The sequence below is a fragment of the Lutra lutra genome, chromosome 4 (genome assembly GCF_902655055.1).
Source record: "Lutra lutra chromosome 4, mLutLut1.2, whole genome shotgun sequence".
In the NCBI taxonomy this organism is placed as follows: Eukaryota; Metazoa; Chordata; class Mammalia; order Carnivora; family Mustelidae; genus Lutra; species Lutra lutra.
In genome coordinates this window covers 197131499-197150375 of record NC_062281.1, presented here as the reverse complement: position 1 = coordinate 197150375, position 18877 = coordinate 197131499, and the positions used below count along the sequence as shown (strand labels likewise).

At 57.7% G+C, this 18877-nt stretch overlaps 1 protein-coding gene and 1 long non-coding RNA gene across 2 annotated transcripts; one reads left to right on the top strand and one right to left on the bottom strand.

The window, feature by feature from the left end:
* Positions 1-2085: 2085 nt before the first annotated feature.
* Positions 2086-4379, top strand: LOC125097036 (uncharacterized). Its single transcript, XR_007126462.1, has 2 exons — positions 2086-2602; positions 3884-4379. It is a non-coding gene; the product is annotated as an uncharacterized LOC125097036 (long non-coding RNA).
* A 3638-nt stretch (positions 4380-8017) lies between these two features.
* On the bottom strand, positions 8018-10091 carry FNDC10 (fibronectin type III domain containing 10). Its single transcript, XM_047724378.1, has one exon. It carries the CDS (start codon positions 10044-10046, stop codon positions 9366-9368), a length of 681 nt encoding a protein of 226 aa, XP_047580334.1. The 5' UTR covers positions 10047-10091; the 3' UTR covers positions 8018-9365.
* Positions 10092-18877: the final 8786 nt, after the last annotated feature.

Genomic DNA, 18877 nt, shown 5'->3' with positions numbered 1-18877 from the left:
CAATGGGCTCACTCTCAGCGGGTCCTCGCGAGGCCCCTCCTCTCCGCCCCGGCCGCTTAGTGGCCTCGCGTGCCCGGGCTCGCGCAAGCGTCCGCACGTCGCTCTCGGAGCCCCACCGGGTGGTGGTCAGGCCGAGTTTGGAACCCTTCGGGGAGGGGAGTCGTGCAGGGCCTCCCGGCTGGGAGCGCAGCTTGACCGGGGCCTCGCGCTGTCCTGGAGGCACCGGGGGCCGGAGTCGCAGGGTCGGGGTAGGACCGGTTTCGGTGCCCCGCCGCGCTCCACCGCGTGGATCCGGCCGGAGGGCGGGCCGTGCTGGCTTCCAGGGGCGCGCGGCCGGGGGCCGGGAGAGGACGGCGCTGTGGAAAGGCGCGCTGCGCGTTGGCTTGCAGACCCCACTGGAGTGGAAGAAGGCTGGGGGTGGGGGGCTGCTCGGCGCTGCGGACGCGCGGGCGGCCGCCCTGTGGACGCCGACTTGCGGGCTGGGCGTGACGGCGGGCAGGGCGGAGGAGAAGCTCCGTCGCCGAGGCTGACGTTTCCCGGCCTTGCCATTGTCTTCGGGGAGGAAAACGCGGAGAAAGCCTTCCATTTTTCTATTTTTTACTTTTTTAGATTTGAGTAATCTCTACACTCACCGTGGGGCTGGCACTCACGACCCCCGGGAACCGGCGTCCCATGCTCCTCTGACTGAGCCAGCCGGGCGCCCCGAGGCTGTCAGGGTCCTGCAGAACTGCTGGACGTAGTTGCTGCGGGGCGGGGGGAGGACAGTGCAGGACTGCAACGAGCGTTTACTGGGAGGGCCCTGGGGGTTCGAGGGTGAATCGGGAGGGATGAGGACACTCTCCCTGCCTGCTCTCTGTTTGAGGATATGCAGAGCATAAGAAGAAAAAAGACCCCCCCAAAATGTTATCGTGGGGTGGCAGGTATTTTGGGCTGGTGGGATTAAGGGTGCTTTGAATGTTTCTAAAGGTTTTTTTTTTAATTCCTTCACTTAGTATTTTATGAGGAACATGTATTTCTTTTTTAAGATTTATTTATTTAACAGAGAGATCACAAGTAGGCAGGCAGGCAGAGAGAGAGGGAAGCAGGCTCCCCGCTGAGCAGAGAGTCTCAATCCCAGGACCCTGAGACCATGACCTGAGCCAAGGCAGAGGCTTCACCCACTGAGCCACCCAGATGCCCCAAGGAACATGAATTTTTTTTTAAGATTTTTATTTTATTTATTTGAGACAGAAGGAGCCTGAGCAGGTGGAGAGGCAGGAGAGGGAGAAGCAGGCTCTCTGCTGAGCAGGAAGACGGATGCAGGGCCCAATCCTAGGACCCCGAGAAGATGACCTGAGCCAAAGGCCAACACTTAGCTGACTGAGCCCCCCAAGCGCCCTCAAACATATATTTTCTTTTACATCCACAGCAAATACTAGAACTGTTCATATTTTAGAAACAAAACGCCTCCATGACTTCCCCAGTGTGTTGAGAACATACTAATCTGAACTCAGAGGCCTTGTGGTCTGAAGTACCAAGCTCTCAGGGGTGCCTGGGTGGTTCAGTGGGTTAACTGTCTGCCTTCGGTTCAGGTCATGAGCTCAGGGTCCTGGGATGGAGACCCGAGTCCCATTCTCTGCTCAGTGGGGAGCCTGCATCCGCCACCTCTCTGCCTACTTGTGATCTCTCAGTCAAATAAATAAATAAATTCTTTTTTTTTTAAGATTTTATTTATTTATTTGATAGAGATCACAAGCAGGCAGAAAGGCAGGCAGAGAGAGAGAGGAGGAAGCAGGCTCGCCGCTGAGCAAAGAGCCCGACGCGGGGCTCGATCCCAGGACCCTGAGACCATGACCTGAGCCGAAGGCAGAGGCTTTAACCCACTGAGCCACCCAGGCGCCCCTAAATAAATAAATTCTTAAAAAATAAAACAAATATTGAAGTACCAAGCTCTCTCTTTTTTATTTTATTTATTTATTTGACAGGGAGACAGATCACAAGTAGGCAGAGAGACAAGGAGAGAGGGAGAAGCAGGCTACCCCCTGAGCAGAGAGCCTGATGTGGGGACTCGATCCCAGGATCCCGAGACTGTGACATGAGCTGAAGGCAGAGCCTTAAACCACTGAGCCACCCAGGCACCCCAATGTCTTCTTTTTTTTTTTTTTTAAGATTTTATTTATTTGAGAGAAAGCAAGGGGGAGAGGGAGAACCAGGCCCCCTGCTTGAATAAAGGCCCACACATCACAGTGTTCTGGCTGAGGAGAAAGCCGGACACAGGGCTCAATCCCAGGATCCTGGGGTCCTGACCTGAGTCAAAGGCAGACATTTAACTAACTGGGCCACCCAGGTGCCCCTCATCAATGTCTTTTGAAGGACAGAAGTTCTTAAGCTTGATAAACTACGTTAATTTGTTCTTTTATAATTTGTGCCGGAATAGCTGAGTGAAGAATCCGCCGGGTGGAAATGGCAGTAGATTAGACGTTACAGAAGAGAAAGTTAGCGAGATTGAAGGTGTATGAAGACAAACTGCAAATGGAACAGAAGGGATGAAAACAGGCAGCATCAGTGAGCGGCGCGGCAGTGCCAAGCAGCTGGTGCATGTGCTGTTAGGCCCAAAGAGCAGGTGGGCAGCCTGGCTGGTTGTTAGAGGCCCTGCTTAAACTCTAGGAGTTTTCCCTCTAAGCCTTTTTGCTGGTTCTTTTCTTGGCCTCATGATTCACACACATGCTAGTCAGTGCTGAGCTATATACATCCACGTGTCCTTGTTCTTCAGCATTTTGCCTCGTGAACGCGACACCTTGGCCTTTTGGCTTCTCAGACCCATGCACTCAATGCATGGAGACCACGGGGCTCTGCCTGAGTTCTCCCTCGTTGCTGCACATCCTGAGAACCAGATGGAGAGCTGGAGGAGTCCTAGAATTCAACGCTGTTGTTCCTTTCAGGTTCTCAGGACTTCAGTGTTTAGGACTGTTTTACATATTTTGTGTTTTTAGTTTTCAGGTGGAAAATAATTCTGGTTCCTGTTACTTCATCTTCACTGGAACCAGAAGTCTCATCATGTCCCCCCCTTTCTAAATTTTATTTGAGCGAGCGAGAGAGAAGGGGCAGAGGCAGAGTGAGAATCCCAAGCCAACCCTACGCTGAATGCAGAGCCTGCCACAGGGCTCAACCCCATGATCCCAAGTTCACAACCTGAGCTGAAACCGAGCCGGCCACTCAACTGACCAACCACCTAGGCTGCTGTCTTTAATCCATTTTTAAAAGTGTAAAATGGGGCGCCTGGGTTGCTCATTTGTTGAGCGCCTGCCTTCGGCTCAGGTCATGATCCCAGGGTCCTGGGATAGAGTCCCACATCAGCTCCCTGCTCGCGGGAGGCCTGCTTCTCCCTCTGCCTGCTCCCCTGCTTAAGTTCCCTTTCTCACTGACTCTGTGTCAAAAAAAAAAAAAGTGTAAAATGTGGAAACTCACCCTACAGATACTAAGATACTAAAGTTATAATAAAGATAATATAGTGCAATTGTAGGAAAAAACAGACCTAAACAGACCCATGTAAATGTGGGAACGCAGTAAATATGGGGGCGCCATGTACTGGAAAAGAGTGGATTGTTTCCACACACTGGATTGGGGAAATAGGCTCAGTGTATGGCTACAAAACACTTATCTCGACTTCACACCATATACAACGTGATCTCTAGATAGATTAAACACAATATAAAAGGTAAAATCGTAGATCCAATTAAAAATAGGAAAATATATTTTTCTAATTCACTAAATAATTTACTAAAAGTAAGCTCTATACCCAACACGGGGCTTGAAGTCATTACCCTGAGGTCAAGGGTTGCACACTCTACCCAGTGAGCCAGCCAGGCGCCCCAGGAAAATATTTTCTGTTCTTTGTGTGCAGGGATTGCTGAAGACCGAGAAGACGCCTACAGCATGGGAGAAAATGACATCTCATGTCACCAAAATTAAGGATTTCTTTTCAACAGAAGCTGGAGAGCAGCATGAAACAGATTTGCCCTCAGAGCCCTCAGAAGGAGCCAACCCTGCTGACTTCTGGATTTCAGACTTCTGGCCTCCAGCAGACTGTGAAAATGTCCTGCTGTTTTAGGTCTCCCGGTCTATGGTGACTTGTAGCCTGTGGTCAGCACAGAAAAAGAAGAGTTCGGAGTCTCAGAAAGTCCTATCAGATAGGATTGGTTTAGAATATTTGTGGACCTCTTGAAAATCCAAAGGAAAAATTCAGAGTGATAGAAAAATGTACCAAGAATAGGAATAAGCTGTTCATTCAGGGGAAATCCTACGTGATGGAGAGATGTGACGAACTGTTAGTGCGTTCTGCAGCATGGGTTAATCTCAGATGGGGTGTTAAGTAAAGACAATAAAAATCTGCAGCCCAACTTTGGGGTATATTTTTTTAAAAAGGCACACACGTATCTGAGGGCACATCTGAGTGGTTGCTAATGAAGGAAGAAAGGAATGGGCATGAACGAATCTGTGGGGCTAGAATCCAAACAGCAGGATGGAGACCCCAGGGGCCAAGGACAAGGAAGTCCAGATAGAAGTGGACGAGGAGAGAGGCAGATCCCAGATACTGTGAGGCCACGTGTTTAATGATGTAGGAAAAGGGATGTCTGGGTGGCTCAGTTAAGCATCTGCCTTCAGCTCAGGTCATGATCTCAGGATCCTGGGATCGAGCCCCGCATCGGGCTCTCTGCTCGGCAGTGAGCCTGCTTCCTCCTCTCTCTGCCTGCCTCTCTGCCTGCTTGTGATCTCTCTGTGTCAAATGAATAAATACAGTCTTAAAAAAAAAAAAAAAAACAACATGGACAGGACCTGTGGGCAGAAAGAGCTGCGCTGGGGTCTTGAGGGGTGGCCCGTTTTATACTTTCAAGTTGGGAGGGGGTTAGGATAGCCTAAGTCTCTAAAGAATTAGGAAGCAAGGTTTCCAGGACCTTGAGGAGCTAGCTGTAGTTGGGAAAGGTCATTTATTACCGCCTAATAAAACCTGAGTCCTGGGGCGCCTGAGTGGCTCTGGGTTAAGCTCTGCCTTAGGTTCAGGTCATGATCCCAGGGTCCTGGGATCGAGTCCTGCATCAGGCTCTCTGCTCAGCAAGGAGCCTGCTTCCCCTGCCCCCCGCCTGCCTCTCTGCCTACTTGTGATCTATGCCTGTCAAATAAATAAACAAAATCTTTAAAAATAAATAAAACCTGAGTCCTGACACCTTTCAGATGTCTATCAGGGGGTCCCATGTTTGGGAGATGATTGCCAACATGTATCGGAGGGGGGTGGGCGGTGGTTAGAAATGAAGTTTCCAAAGGCATTTCTGTATGTTAAAGTAGACTAACAGGTTCCTAGGGGTCGGACTAGGATTGTCTTTTGCCCTTAACAGAGGGCCAACATCGAGGCAGCTGAGTCCCTAGAGGAGGTCACTCTGCCTGTTTCAAGGACTTGTCAACGGGCTGGAGGTAGTAGGAAATTCAATAATTTTTCTTCTGCCTTTTTCCCCCACATCATTTAACAGTGCTAACAGAGTCGGGAGGTCAGGGAAGCTATCTTGGCTCACCCACACCTCACCTAAGAGCCTGGGGAAATCCATCTCTTTTATATGTGACCAAAAGAACAGAGTAGCAGTTGAACCCCTCGCAGACTTACGGTGAGAAAAGCATAGTAACATCCCGACAGATAAGATTCCTGGCAGAAAGCCATGCCCAGAAGCAGAGAAAAATTATAACCACCCAGGTTATCAAAGCCAAACAGGAAACAGCAGCAGTTAGGAAAGAAATGGATGCAGCTCGGGTGTGGCCCAGGTGGGAGGCTCAGAGTGTCAGGGGCCAAACACCTGTCCCCGAGGCCGGGGGCCATCCAAAGCTCCTGGCTGTCCCTGAACACAGATCCAACAGCTCTGACCTCCAGTCCTGAGCTGAGCTGGGAAACGCCGGCTCCACAACGTGCTCCTCAGCCTGCTGCCTGCTCTCCTTCCCCAGCTCACTCAAGCTGAGCAGCCTCTGAGCGCGGGGGGGCTTCCCAAGGGGCCGCACTAGGGGCTCCTAGGATGCAGCAGGAGGCCTAAGTGGCCTTCGAGCACGGGAGGACCTGTGCCCACCCTCAGGGACCAGGGGAACAGGCCGTCGCCGCAGGCCGTGGGGAGGAATCTGGGGGGTGAGTCAGCACCCTCCTGTCACTGCTGGGGCCCCAGGAGCTGGTCACATGGGGCCTGCAGCACGAGCTCATAGAAGGGCGGATCCTTCCTGTGGGCGGGGCGAGGAGTACTGGCTGTGGGGGAGCTTTGGGGCGTGAGCTGGGAATCTGCTCTGTGTTGTACACAGAAGCCATCACAATGGGAATCCCACAGATGGGCCACGGCGTGTCTAGATTTTGCATGGGGTTAGGCTGGGGATGTAGCTTGGGCAGGGGGGCGGGTCTCAGCCCAGAGGAGGCATGGACAGTAGTAACGAGGGCCATGACGTTTTCGTCTCTACCCGCCTCATCTCCGGTAAGCTTCGCCACAAGCCTGTGAATCCGGCTCCATTACTGATACTATTTTACAGATGAGGAAACAGAGGTTTTCAAAGGCCGCATGGCTCTTCGAAGGCTGAGCCGGGCCGACAGCCCCGGAAACCCCTCAGTGTTTCAGATCAGAGCAGTGGCTTCTGTTCCACATCAGAAAATCCTAAGTTGAAGTACCTTCGGGCACCAATGAGAAAGGCAAAGTCTCAACCAACAGATGAGGCATCTGGGCCCAGCTGCGCGGCCCAGGGAAGCCATGAAGACGCTCCCGGAGAGGCGCATGTCTGCCCCTAGCCACACAGTCAGAGCCAAGACCATGGTGAGGACAGAAAGAGGGAGAGAAGGGAAGGGGGCGGGAGAGGGAGGCTCCTCCAGAAGGCGGTATAGATGGAGAAGGTCCACTGGACAGGTGCGCAGCCCACTGGGTGGGCTCGGTGGGCTAAGCGCCGGGGCGTCCCCCGTACCCAAGAGGACGGTGGGCCCCGGGAGAAGGAGCAGGTCGGGAGGATAAGTGTGAGCTCGAAAGCAGAAGTGCTCAGCCTGGGCATCAGCCCCAGGGCATCTACCAAGCCCAGCAACCCCCACCCCCTGACTGAACCATGCTGGGGCAGGACTCCTCAGCTCCCCCTCTGCAAACCCAAAGCTGGACTCGAGTCCTTCGAGAAGCCCCTGAATGGAGCAGAAGGCTGCAAGTCCGTGCGGACCAGCCTTGCAGAGCAGCTGACTGGACAGGCGCTGGTATGAGCCCCAGCCCACAAAGGGGCCCCAGACCCAGTGGAGAGCCAGGGGGAGGGGAAGAGACGAGAGTAGGCAGGCCTCACAGAACCTCACAGGGGCTCCGGTCCCGGAACCCAGCTGCAGCCAGGAGCTGAGTACGGACACCCCGGCTCCCACTTCTACCCTGGGGAAGACACCCAAGCGCACAAAGGGCCGGGAGGGGCTCCAGCAGGCAGAGGGCCCCAGGAAGCCGGAGAGAAGGCTGCTGGAAGCTGAACCCCTCCCACTTCTGCCCCGCGGTCTAGACTCGTTGCTGCACCGCCCCTCCAGAGGGATGAGTCACTTCTCAGAGCCTGGCCCGCCCCCAGCTGTTCCTGATTCTCGGGGTCACAGCCAGCTCCAGGATCTCAAGGACAGCCAAGGAGGGGGAGAGTTTTGGGGGGAGTGGGTGATGGTCTAGTGCACGCCCCACACAGGGACTCAGGGTCCCCCTTCTCCGCAGCCCTAGCACTACATGGGGAAGCCCGTGCTGGGGAGGGGACCCTCCCGCAGCTGCCTAATTATTGCATGTCACAGCTCAACTGGGCCGCCCGTGAGACTGGGCTATTTCTAACTGCAGTGAATGCCATCCCCACACCCCCACCCAACCCAGGAGGCCCAGAAACAATGCTTCCTCAAGGTCTGAGGATGGACAGAACTGCCTGTTCCTCTGCTTGCAACAAGGTGCCTTGGAACTGGGGAAGAGGGGCCCTCCTCTTCCCCCGCCCCGTACTCTTCCTTCCCCTTCCCCAGTAAGCACACAAGACAGCGTTTTTGGTCTAAAATGATGGACATTTAGACATTGACGACAGGCTCACACCTGACCAGCGCCATGCCAGGGGCAGGCCGAGCAAAGACAGAGAGGTAGGGAGTGGGCACTGTGGGGGCGCCAGCCAGGACCCAGGGTCGCCACTGGCCGCCGGGGTGGGGGTGGGCAGGGGTTAGCCACAGTGACTCCAGAAGTGCCAGGTCTAGGATGGTCATAGTTGGGAACTTGCAGAGAGCCGAGTGCGCCTGACCCCTCCTGGTGAGGCCAGGTGCCCGGCTCAGGAAGCAACCTTGGCTCGGGTCTTCCCAGGAAGGGACGAGGCCGGCCTTCAGTGCGGTGGGTACCAGCGTCACCAGCCAGATCCTGGGCTCTTGGCTGCCAGCACGAGTAAGTGGTGGGATGGTGCTGTCCGTCACGCCGTGGTGGAGGCTTGGGATCCAGACCGTAGTGGCAAGTTGTGCCAGGCCAGGCTGGCCTCGATTCTTCTGCTCTCTGGACACACGCTGTCATCTGAGAGGAGCCCTCTCCTCCCAGCCACTTGCCCCCACTCGCCATGGAAAGCCCTCATCAGAAGCAGCACCCACAAAAGAAAGAGAGGCAGCCCTGGAGAACTGCCAGCCTCCCCCAAGGTCAGAGGGCACTGCCCCTGGACACGCCCACCAGAGGCCCGGCCCATCTTGGTTCACAGCATGTCAGTCGCCCAAGGAGGGAATCAGCGCGAGATGCTGCTTACCCACACCTGAGGCTCCTGCAAAGCTTGCAGGGGGGTTTCCCAGGGGGCTCTGGCTGGATAGAACACAAGCCAGCCAGTGCCAGGGCCACAGGCCCCCTCGACAGCACAGGACCAGTGGTTGGCTCCCGCGGTGGCCCCAAGACACTAAGGCACGACGCTAATCTAAGCCCACTGGGGTGAGGTGGGGAGAGGACAGGCTCCAAGGGGCCTCCTCAAGTCGGCAAAGCACACAGTGACCAAGCAATGACGACAGCCTGTTTTTCCCAACTTGGCACAGGCTGCAGGTACAGCGTGATGACCCGGGGATGCCAATGGCTCTTGCTAGAAGGGGCAGTAAGTCCCGGCGGCCCCAGTAAAGGCCTCTGGAAAGCAGGGAGAGCCCTGGTCGAGGCTGGCACCCCCTCGCGGGCCCAGGGGTCAGTCCCGACCTAGAATGTGGGAAGCGGATGCCCGGCTAGGAAGGTCGTGCAATGACTCCAAGGCCCTGGCGGGCTGGGGCCCTACCGGTCTCCAGCAGGCCCTGCGTGGACATCCTAAGGAGGGAGCAGGAGCGACGAGTGGGGAGCGGGCGCCAATCTCGGGCAGGCGGAGCGCCGGTGGGCCGCTCGCCTGGTGCTTCAGGGCTGCCTGCGCAGGCCGGGGCGCCCGAAAGCCGGGTGCATGAGGTTCTCGGTGATGTAGGCCACGAGCAGGCAGATGACCACCAGCATGACGCAGATGGAGCCGCCCACCGCCGTCATGGCCACCACGATCTCCCGCATGCCGGCCGGCTCGGCAGCGAACTCCACGCACTCGGCGGGCCCGGCGGGCTCCGGGGCGGCGGCGGCGGGCTCGGCGCGCAGCGGCAGCGGCTGCAGGCACAGGCGGTAGCGCACGCCGTCGTGCACGTCGGGCAGCAGGTAGTCGCGGCAGGACGCGCCCAGGAGCACGCGCTCGCACGGGAAGCGCGTGTAGGCGCCGCGCCACGAGCAGTTGAGCGCGAAGGCGCGCACGCGGCGCGCCTCGGCGGGCGCCAGGCGCCACTGCAGCAGCACCGTGCGGTTGCGCAGGACGCTGGCGCGCAGCGAGCGGCCGGCCGAGGCGTGCGCCGCGCAGCCGGGCGCCTGGCAGCGGAAGCCGCGCGCGGGGCTGCGGAAGCACAGGCGCCCGCCGCCCGCCTCGGGGCCCTCGGGCAGCACCTTGTAGGGGCACCAGGGCGCGTCGGCCGCCGGCTCCCAGCCGGGCGGCGTCGGGACGGCGGCGGCGGAGGGCGGAGGCGCGCAGGCGGCCAGCAGCAGCAGCAGCGGCGGGGCGCGCATCCTGCGGCTGGGCGGCGCGGCGGGGCGCGGGCTCACGGGCGCGGCGGAGGGTCACGCGGGCCGCGCCGCCGCAGCCGCCACCGCCGCCGCTCCCCGCGCTCCCCGGGCGCGCCGCCGCCCTCCGCCCTCCGCCGCCGCCCGCTCCGACCCGCCCCCGCGCCCCGTGCGCGCTCGGACCCGGCGTGGCGGCGGGGGCGGGGCCGCCCCTTGCCCCGCCCCCCTTAACCCTCGCCGGCCCGCGGCCCCCGGAGGGCTGCTGGCGGAGGGGAGGGGGCGGCCAGCGCGTTGCGGGGCGGGGGGGAATGTGCGCCGCAGGCGCCCGCGCGCGCGGTCCACGCTGCCTGTCCCTTCCTCTGTCGCCGAGGGGGCGGGTTCTCGCCCCTTTCTCGTCCCCGCCGGGCCTCTCCAGAGACTTTCCGGGGGGCCGGGGCCCGGGTCGTGGCCCCCGAGGGCAGCCCCTCGACTGGCCTTGGCCGTCCCTCCCGACTGGGACGGGAGGCAGCGGCCTGGAGCGCCCTGGATCACCGCAGCCACACACCCCGCCCCCGCCCCCGCCCACGGTGGGGACCCAAAGTCAGGGTCGGTCTGCGGAAACCTGCCTGGGCGGGCTGAGAGAGGGACGGCGCCCACGGGAGGACGGGGGACCGCCGGAGAGAGGAGGGTTCCCGCGGTGAAAACTTGAGTCGCTCTTTCCGTCCCAGAGCAGCCTCTGCTCTAACCAGCCCTTGGCTCCTCTCTTCCCTCCACGGATATGGCCCAGGGCCAGCCCTGCCCACACCCCGCGAAGGGGGTCAGGGCTCCACAAAGGGAAGAGTCTCCCACAAGTTCACGTGGTGCACCCACCAGGGAAGGAGGGACACACACCTTGTCTTGTCTTCAGGACCTGCCCGAGACCCCAGCCCCTCAGTAGCACCCCGCCCGGAGCACCCAGCTCTCTGGGCAAACCCCACCCCAACCCCTGGGCGAGTGGTCTGCCCGACCTGACTGGACTTGATGCAGAAACACCTTAGGTGCAAGGGGTCTGTCTCTGGTGGAAGGGACCACTCTGTGCCCTGGGCAGGGAGGTGAGGAGTGGTCCCCAGCAGCTGTCCTGCCCTCCCTGGGTTCCCTGTAGCACCACCCAGGTGCAGTTTTCACCTGCTGGGGAAGGGGAGGATGCATTCTATGGCTGCCTTGCTCGTTGAGTCTCCCCACCCGCCCTTACTAATTCCTGGTCATCCCAGAAAATTCTGGATCAAGTCAGCACCAGATGTCAAGGCCTCCACCACCCTTTCCCCAGGCCCAGCCTCATTACGCCCTGGAGGACCCTCACCCAGACACTAGGCCCCTTCAGCTAGTTGGGACCCTGAATGGGATCTCTCCAGGCCTCTGCACCTGGTGGAGAAGGTTTCCGAGTAAAGATTTGGGAGGGGCGTTCCCTGGTCCTGGGCCTGGCTTCTGCCCTCTCCTCAGGCACAGAGATCCCTGGGCTTGGACTCCTGCCCCAGCTTGGGGAGCGGAGGGGGGCCACTCAGGAGCTTCCACAGGGAAGCAAAAAATGATGATAATCTAGGGCCCCCCGTCCCTACTCCGAGCCCCCTGGCCCTCCGTTTCCAGTGGAACCCTGAAGCAACTGCAGCCGCTCTGGTTCCAAGTGACAGGGCGTGGGGACGAGGGGCGCCATAGTCTCCAGTGGCCAGATCACTACTGTGGCATCTCTGGGCCTGAGGACCGCTGGATGGCTGGTTTTGGCAGCCCGCTCCAGAGAGGAGAGCCAGGCGGAATCAGGAGGCCTGTGCAGGGGTTTGCAAAGCTGGCGAGGTAGAGATCCGCTTGGATCCAGCCCAGCGCCTCCCCTGGGGGTCTGGTGTGCATACCCTGAGCCTGTTTGGGGGCTGGGGACTCACCAGGGCGGAGCTTTTCCTGGTCAAGGCAACTCCTGGCCAGGGCTGGGGGCTCTGCTGTCTGTCCACCCCCGATGTGGGCATTTGCTCTGCCCAGGGCCCCCTGCCTATTGGGGGCACAGAGCAGGCGATGATGAAGAGAGAGCTGTGCCCAGTGTCCCCGTCAAGCTCTGCTGGGCTGCAGCAGGGCTGCGGGAGAAAGCCTTTATTCCCACGTGAAGCAAAGAACTGTCCCCAGAGACCGGGAGGGACTGCCCCACCCTTTACCCCACACCAGCCTCCACAGCTGCCCCTGCCAATGGCCAGCAGGGCTACCTTCTCTAGTCCTACTGAGGCCCAGTGCCAGCGCTGGCCTCTGTGTGGGCCTGGAGCCCACATGCCACCAGCCGCAGCCTGAAGGGAACATGGAAGGATTGGGGGCCCTTGCCTCCGGCGCCACAGAGACGGTCCATCTCTGACCCTGGGTCCAAGTTCTGAGAGCCTCCGGTGAGAGTCCCTTTGACAGCCCCCTGCCCAGAAATATAAGGGCTGGTGGCCTTTATAGGAGTATCTGAGCCTGTTGTCATCTCTGCTCCACTAAAGGGAGGGGGGGGAGGAGGGGTTGAGAGTCAGTACCCGCCTTCCCCAGGCAGCTGAGTGTGGCCCTGGTGGCCTCCCTCCCACCAGAAAGGGCATGTGGGCATGACTGCAGAGATGAGGGCCTGGGACACACCACTCAGCATGGACCGTTTCCCACGCTCAGAGACCATGTGGCCGGTCTGTCGGCCCACCCCAAAGAGAAGAGCCAGGCACTGTTCCAAGTTCACACGTGTACCAGAAGCTTTCCCTCCATCCACCTCTTTCCCGACCCCAGAGGCGAGGTGGAGGTGGGCTGGAAGAGGTGGCCCCTACTTCTGACCGGAGGGAGCCACCTTCCTGGGCAGTTCCACTGGAAACCCGAGGCGGGAGCTGGGCTCTGCAGGCATGCCCGACTGCTGGGGTGGCACCAGGCTGACATGAGGGAGGGAAGAGAGAGAAGACCCAACCCGCCTGCCAAAGCTGACCCCCAGGGTCCTCCCATAGCGGCATGGCCAGGATGTGTCCCCCTGCCCCGCAGTCTTTCTAACTTCCAGGAGTAGTGACCCCCATTTCTTTCTGGGAACCTCCTTTCTCCGTCCCTACTCTGTGGGGGTTTGGGTGGGGCTCACCCACCCCTGTCCAGGGGCTTGGGGGGCACCCAGGCCTGGGCCAGTGAGACCAGTGCAAACGCACACACACTCTCTCACTTGCTCTCTCTCAAGTAAAATCTTTAAAAAATCCATTCGCTTTTTCACTTATAGATTTTTTTTAAGACCCTCATATCATTAAAAAAAAAAAAAAAAAAAAGACCCTCATATCATGAACATCAACAGCAGACAGTCATCTCGTCCTGCCCAGAGGCACCAGATTGACCTCAAGGGTGTCCCCAGGGGGCATCTGGGTGTTGCAGTTGGTTAAGCATCGACTCTTGGTTTTGGCTCAGGGTCCTAATCTCAGGGTGGTGGGATCAAGCCCCACCTTGGGCTCCTGGCTCTGTGCGGAGTTGGCCTGGGACTTGTTCCCTTCTCTGTCTGCCCCTCCTCGTGCTCACACTCTCTCTCTCTCCGATAAATAAATTTTTTAAAAGACTATTTGAGGGCACCTGGGTGACTCAGTGGGTTAAGCCTCTGCCTTCCACTCAGGTCATGATCTCAGGGTCCTGAGATCGAGCCCCGCATCGGGCTGTCTGCTCAGCAGGGAGCCTGCTTCCTTCCTTCTCTCTCTGCCTGCCTCTCTGCCTGCTTGTGATCTCTGTCATATAAATAAAAAAAATCTTTTAAAAAAAGACTGTTTGAGGGGCGCCTGGGTGGTTCAGTGGGTTAAGCCGCTGCCTTTGGCTCAGGTCATGATCCCAGGGTCCTGGAATCGAGCCCCGCATCGGGCTCTCTGCTCAGCGGGGAGCCTGCTTCCTCCTCTCTCTCTACCTGCCTCTCTGCCTGCTTGTGATCTCTCTCTCTGTCAAATAAATAAATAAAATCTTTTTTAAAAATTTTAAAAAAATAAAAAAAATTAAAAAAGACTGTTTGAGAGAGAGAGTGAGAGAGCGAGGGCACAGGCAGGGGAGTGGGAGAGGGAGAAGCAGGCTCTCCGCTGAGCAGGGAGCCCCATGCGGGGCTGGATCCCAGAACCCCAGGACCATGACCTGAGCCAAAGGCAGACACTTAACTGACTGAGCCACCCATGTGCCCCTAAATACGTCTTTAAAACAAAGGCTGTCCCCAGAAGCCTTATGGCTTTCATCCTCTCTGCACCCCCAGTGCTGCCTGTCCCTTTGCTGCCGGAGCCTGAGAGCTTCCCAGGCCTGACCCAGAGCTTGGTGGGCCGCGGCCACCCACAGCACCCCTTTAGTTGCCTCTCCTATCTGGGGAGGGAGCCTCCCCGTGGGCCCACCCAGGTCACGTCCTGGCTGCCCCGGGCTGGTGTCCATCTGAGCTCCTGTGCAGAGTGGGGGGCCCAGCCCTCATGGTCCCCTGCCCAAAGAAATGCTTCTGCCCATTGGGACAGCCAGACCAGCCTGAGGTGACAACTTCCAGGGACCATCCCCCATCCCCAGGGGTGCTTGCAGACAAGGTTGTCACGCTGGCGAGGGCCTGGAGAGAGCCAGGGGCCTCCCTGAGGCTGGCATCAGGCCTGCAGGATGGGGAGCATGGAGACATAGGGACATGGGCTGACAGCTGTTTAGGCTCTGGGAGGGCGGCGGCTGCCCATGTCCAGGGCCCCCACAGCCCATGGGGTCTCCCTGGCACAGCAGTTTGTGCATGTGGCACACACCATCCCCAGGACTCTAAGGACCACTGTCCCACTCCCTCTGTCCAGCTGCAGGGGCACCTTTCTCTCCTGGAGAAGCATGGCCTGAGAGGTAACCTCTGGTCGAGCCACAGAGCACCAGGCGGGACAGGGATCTCAGCAAGGCGAGGCGTGGGCCCTGTGTTGTGCCCCTCTCTCGGGGGGGCGGGGCGGGACCTGACGTCAAGTCAGAGGGGACCTTGGTGGAGCCATACCCCATTCTGACTCAGGCACCCAGAACTTGGCAAAGCTCTCCCCTCAAGTGGACAGCAAGTCCCTGTTCCTCTCTGTGAGGTGGCCTCCCTCCACGAGAGCAGACCATGGTCTGGTTACCCTGCAAGGTCCTCAGCCACCAGCGGACCAGAGCGCGCAGTGACCTCGGCGTCTGTGTGGCCTGAGCTGGGGGAAGGGATGGTCTCCACAGCACGCCCAAGTCCCCTGTCCCCGGCAGGCATCCACGGGGGCATCACCATGTGTGACAAATGCTCCACAGACCCCAGACCCAGGGCACCGTGGCTGCTAGTGGCCAGCAGGGCTGGGGGAGGGTGCAGAGGGGACAGAAAGAACATGTTCCAAGTGGCTGCTCCTGACCTTGGATGCCAGGTCCCTCAGAGCCAGAGTGACCTCGGGGCCTGGGGTGCCACTGTTTACAGCAACAATGGGGCCCCTGCTGCTCGGTGATGCTCTGAGGCTATGTGGGGGGAGGCTCTGCCCACCTTACCGGTCACCTTTGCTTCTGCATGGGAGAAAGCTGGTGCAGCGGGTCACCGCTCTTGCTGCTGTCCCTGCTGGGTGGGGGCAGACCGGCTCTCCAGCCTGGACGTAACTGCTGTGTGCTCCTTGTGGATGGAGATGTCCTGGGCTTTTGAAGTGCATCTCCCTAGCCATATGGGCACAGGCTGGCATCCGCTCTTCCTACTGCCACCTAGTCCTGTTTGCTCACTCGTGGGGCAAGTCCCACCTGCTCTTGGTCATGCTGTCTGCACAGAGGCACCTTCTCCACACCTGCACTTCTTTTTTTTTTTTAAGATTTTATTTATTTATTTGACAGAGATCACAAGTAGGCAGCGAGGCAGGCAGAGAGAGGAGGAAGCAGGCTCCCTGCTGAGCAGAGAGCCTGATTCGGGGCTTGATCCCAGGACCCTGGGATCATGACCTGAGCAGAAGGCAGAGGCTTGACCCACTGAGCCACCCAGGAGCCCCTCGCACCTGCACTTCTACAAGTGTGACCTGTCGCCCCCAAATCCAACATTCTGCTTGGATCCATCACAGTGACGTCATGCCCTGGTGCCGCTCTCCAAGTTGGCATGTGTCTTTTCTGAAGGGCATCTGAGCCATCTCCCTGTGAAGCCAGAAGAAAGCTCGGGATTTCCCTCTTCTCCCTTTCTGCAAAAAGTTATGCTGAATCTCATCATTTTGTTGGTTTCGCTACTTGAAAAGGGTCGAAAGTCTCTCTTTCTGGAAGGCACCGTCCTCAGCATTGCCCTGCTGGGCGACACCTGTAAGTCAGCTGCCTGCACAGCAGTGGTCCTCCCAGCCCCGCAGGGCCCCGCGTCCCCTGCGTGTCGGTAGCTACACAACACTGGTCACTTAGTCATTTAGACATGCAGGGCCCTACTGGCCAGGGAGATGGGGGACAAGGCCCAATTCCTCTGGGACACTAAGCCTGCCGTTGGGTGCTCGGCCCGCCCCTGGCTGGCCCGCCGCAGATGGTGCCCTGCCCCCATGGGAGCCCTTGTTCCCGCCTCAGCCAGCTCCCCCCAGCTCGGTGCCAGCCCGCCTCTTCCTCTGGGTCGTGCGGCTGCCAGGGTGGCCAGTTCCCTCCACGCACCTCTCAGCTCAGCCCCCCATTCGAAATGACGCTTTCTGTATCCACACGGGTTCTTGTCGTTTCTTCAGGTCGTTCAAGGGGTCGGATCTGCCTCCTTGTGGGAAGTGGGACTCTTCTCACTCAGTCGTTGGTTTATGTCATCAGTGGACTTCTTCCCCGAGTCAGGCCTGGCTCACCAACACGACCTTACAGAGTTACTTTTGGAGAGCCCTGCCGGTCAGCACATGCATCTGCAGGGATGGTGCTCCCCGTGTCTACATCTGGAGCATACTAACTGCTCTCCACTCTTGCCTGGAGGTGCGCCTGTGGGTTTGCGTGGGAGTGCGGCAGCCGCACTGCATTGGTGTCTTTGCTGGTCCACACCCGGCTGCACACGCTGCGGGCACCTGCGCCGACCCCAGCCAGCCAAGCAGCGCGGGGCTTTGAGGACCACAAGCGCGCTTTGGCCGGGCCCCGGGCGCCCTTGGCCTGTCCTCTCTGGAGGGTGGGGCTCCTTGCCTTTAAAAAGCGTGAACTTTCACTTAAAAACCCAAACTTTTCCTTTCTTGTCCTTTTGGTATCCTTGGCCCATTCTCTTTGCGTCTTACCCAGCGGTGTTCCTGTTCGTTCCTGTAAGCTGCAAATCACCCTCAGCCTTGTGGTCTTTGGGATTTGCTTTGGACGGATCTGCCAGGGGAAAGAATGCTTTATTTACGTGTAAAATGTAACACCCTTTATCACTTCTGGATTCCGGGCCACGATTAGAAAAGCCTCCCGAGGGGCACCTGGGTGGCTCTGTTGTAAACTGTCTGCCTTCCGCTCAGGTCCCGATCCCAGGGAGCTGGCATCCAGCCCCACATCGGGCTCCCGGTGCCCGCTCTCGCTGTGTCTCTCTCTGTCAAACAAATAGATAAAAATCTTAAAAAAAAAAAAAAAAAAGCCTTCCAAGTGGATGTTAAGAAGGGATTCTCTGGGCCCTTGGCTGGCTCAGTTGGTGGAGCGCGAGGCTTGATCGGGGGGCCCTGAGTTGAAGCCCCACCTTGGGTGTAGAGATTACTTAAAAATACAATCTTCAGGAAGAAAAAAAGGGGGGATTCTCCTTTGGTTCCCACACGCTGTCATAGTTTTATCTATTTATTCCAGGTCTGATTTTGATCAACTTGGGATTTGTTGTGGTGCAAGGCCCAGGCTCCCGAATCAGCTTCATGGATTAAATGGTCTCCCTTACCCCAGGGATTTATGATGGGGGGCCCACCCCCAACCCTACAGGAATCCCTACAGTGTCGCTGGCTCTGCTCTGCCGCACACCGTTCTAATCGTTTGGATCAGAATATGCTTCTCCAGGGGTGCCTGGGCGGCTCAGTGGGTTAAAGCCTCTGACTTCGGCTCAGGTCATGATCCCTGGGTCCTGGGATCGAGCCCCGCATCGGGCTCTCCGCTCAGTGGGGAGCCTGCTTCACCCCCCTCATCTCTGCCTATCTCTCTGCCTACTTGTGATCTCTGTCAAATAAATAAATAAATAATCTTTAAAAAAATTAAAAAAAAAAAAAAGAGAGAGAGAGAATATGCTTCTCCATCCGGTAGGGCTCACGCCCCTTCATTTTGTTTGTTGTAAATGTTCCAGGTGTTCTTGCCTTTTTAATGGATGACCTTTAACTCTCTCTTTTTTTTTTTTTAAGATTTTATTTATGTATTTGACAGAGAGAGATCACAAGTAGACGGAGAGGCAGGCAGAGAGAGAGAGAGAGAGGAGGAAGCAGGCTCCCCGCCGAGCAGAGAGCCCGATGCGGGACTCGATCCCAGGACCCTGAGATCATGACCTGAGCCGAAGGCAGCGGCTTAACCCACTGAGCCACCCAGGCGCCCTTAACTCTCTCTTTTTTATTTAAATTCAGGTTAGTGAACATATAGTGTAGTATATGTCTTAGGAGTAGAATTTAGTGACGCATCGCTTATATACAACACCCTGTACTCACCCCAGCAAGTGCCCTCCGGGACGCCATCGCCCAGTCACCCCATCCCCCCCCTCCGACGGCCCGCAGTTGATTCTCTGTAGTTCAGAGTCTCTCATGGTCTGTCTTCCTTTTTGTTTTTATCTTATTTTCCCTTCCCCAGTATTCATCTGTTTCCTTAAATTCCATGTATGTGTGAAATCATGTTTTTCTCTGACTTACTTTGTTTAGCATGATACACTCTCCTTCTATTTTAACTGTCTTTTTTTTTAAAAGATTTTATTTATTTATTTGTCAGAGAGAGAGAGAGAGAGAGCGAGCACAGGCAGACAGAGTGGCAGG

What these genes read in the sequence shown, in the direction of transcription:
- FNDC10 (XM_047724378.1), bottom strand. Translation starts at nt 10,046, where the DNA reads ATGCGCGCCCCGCCGCTGCTGCTGCTGCTGGCCGCCTGCGCGCCTCCG.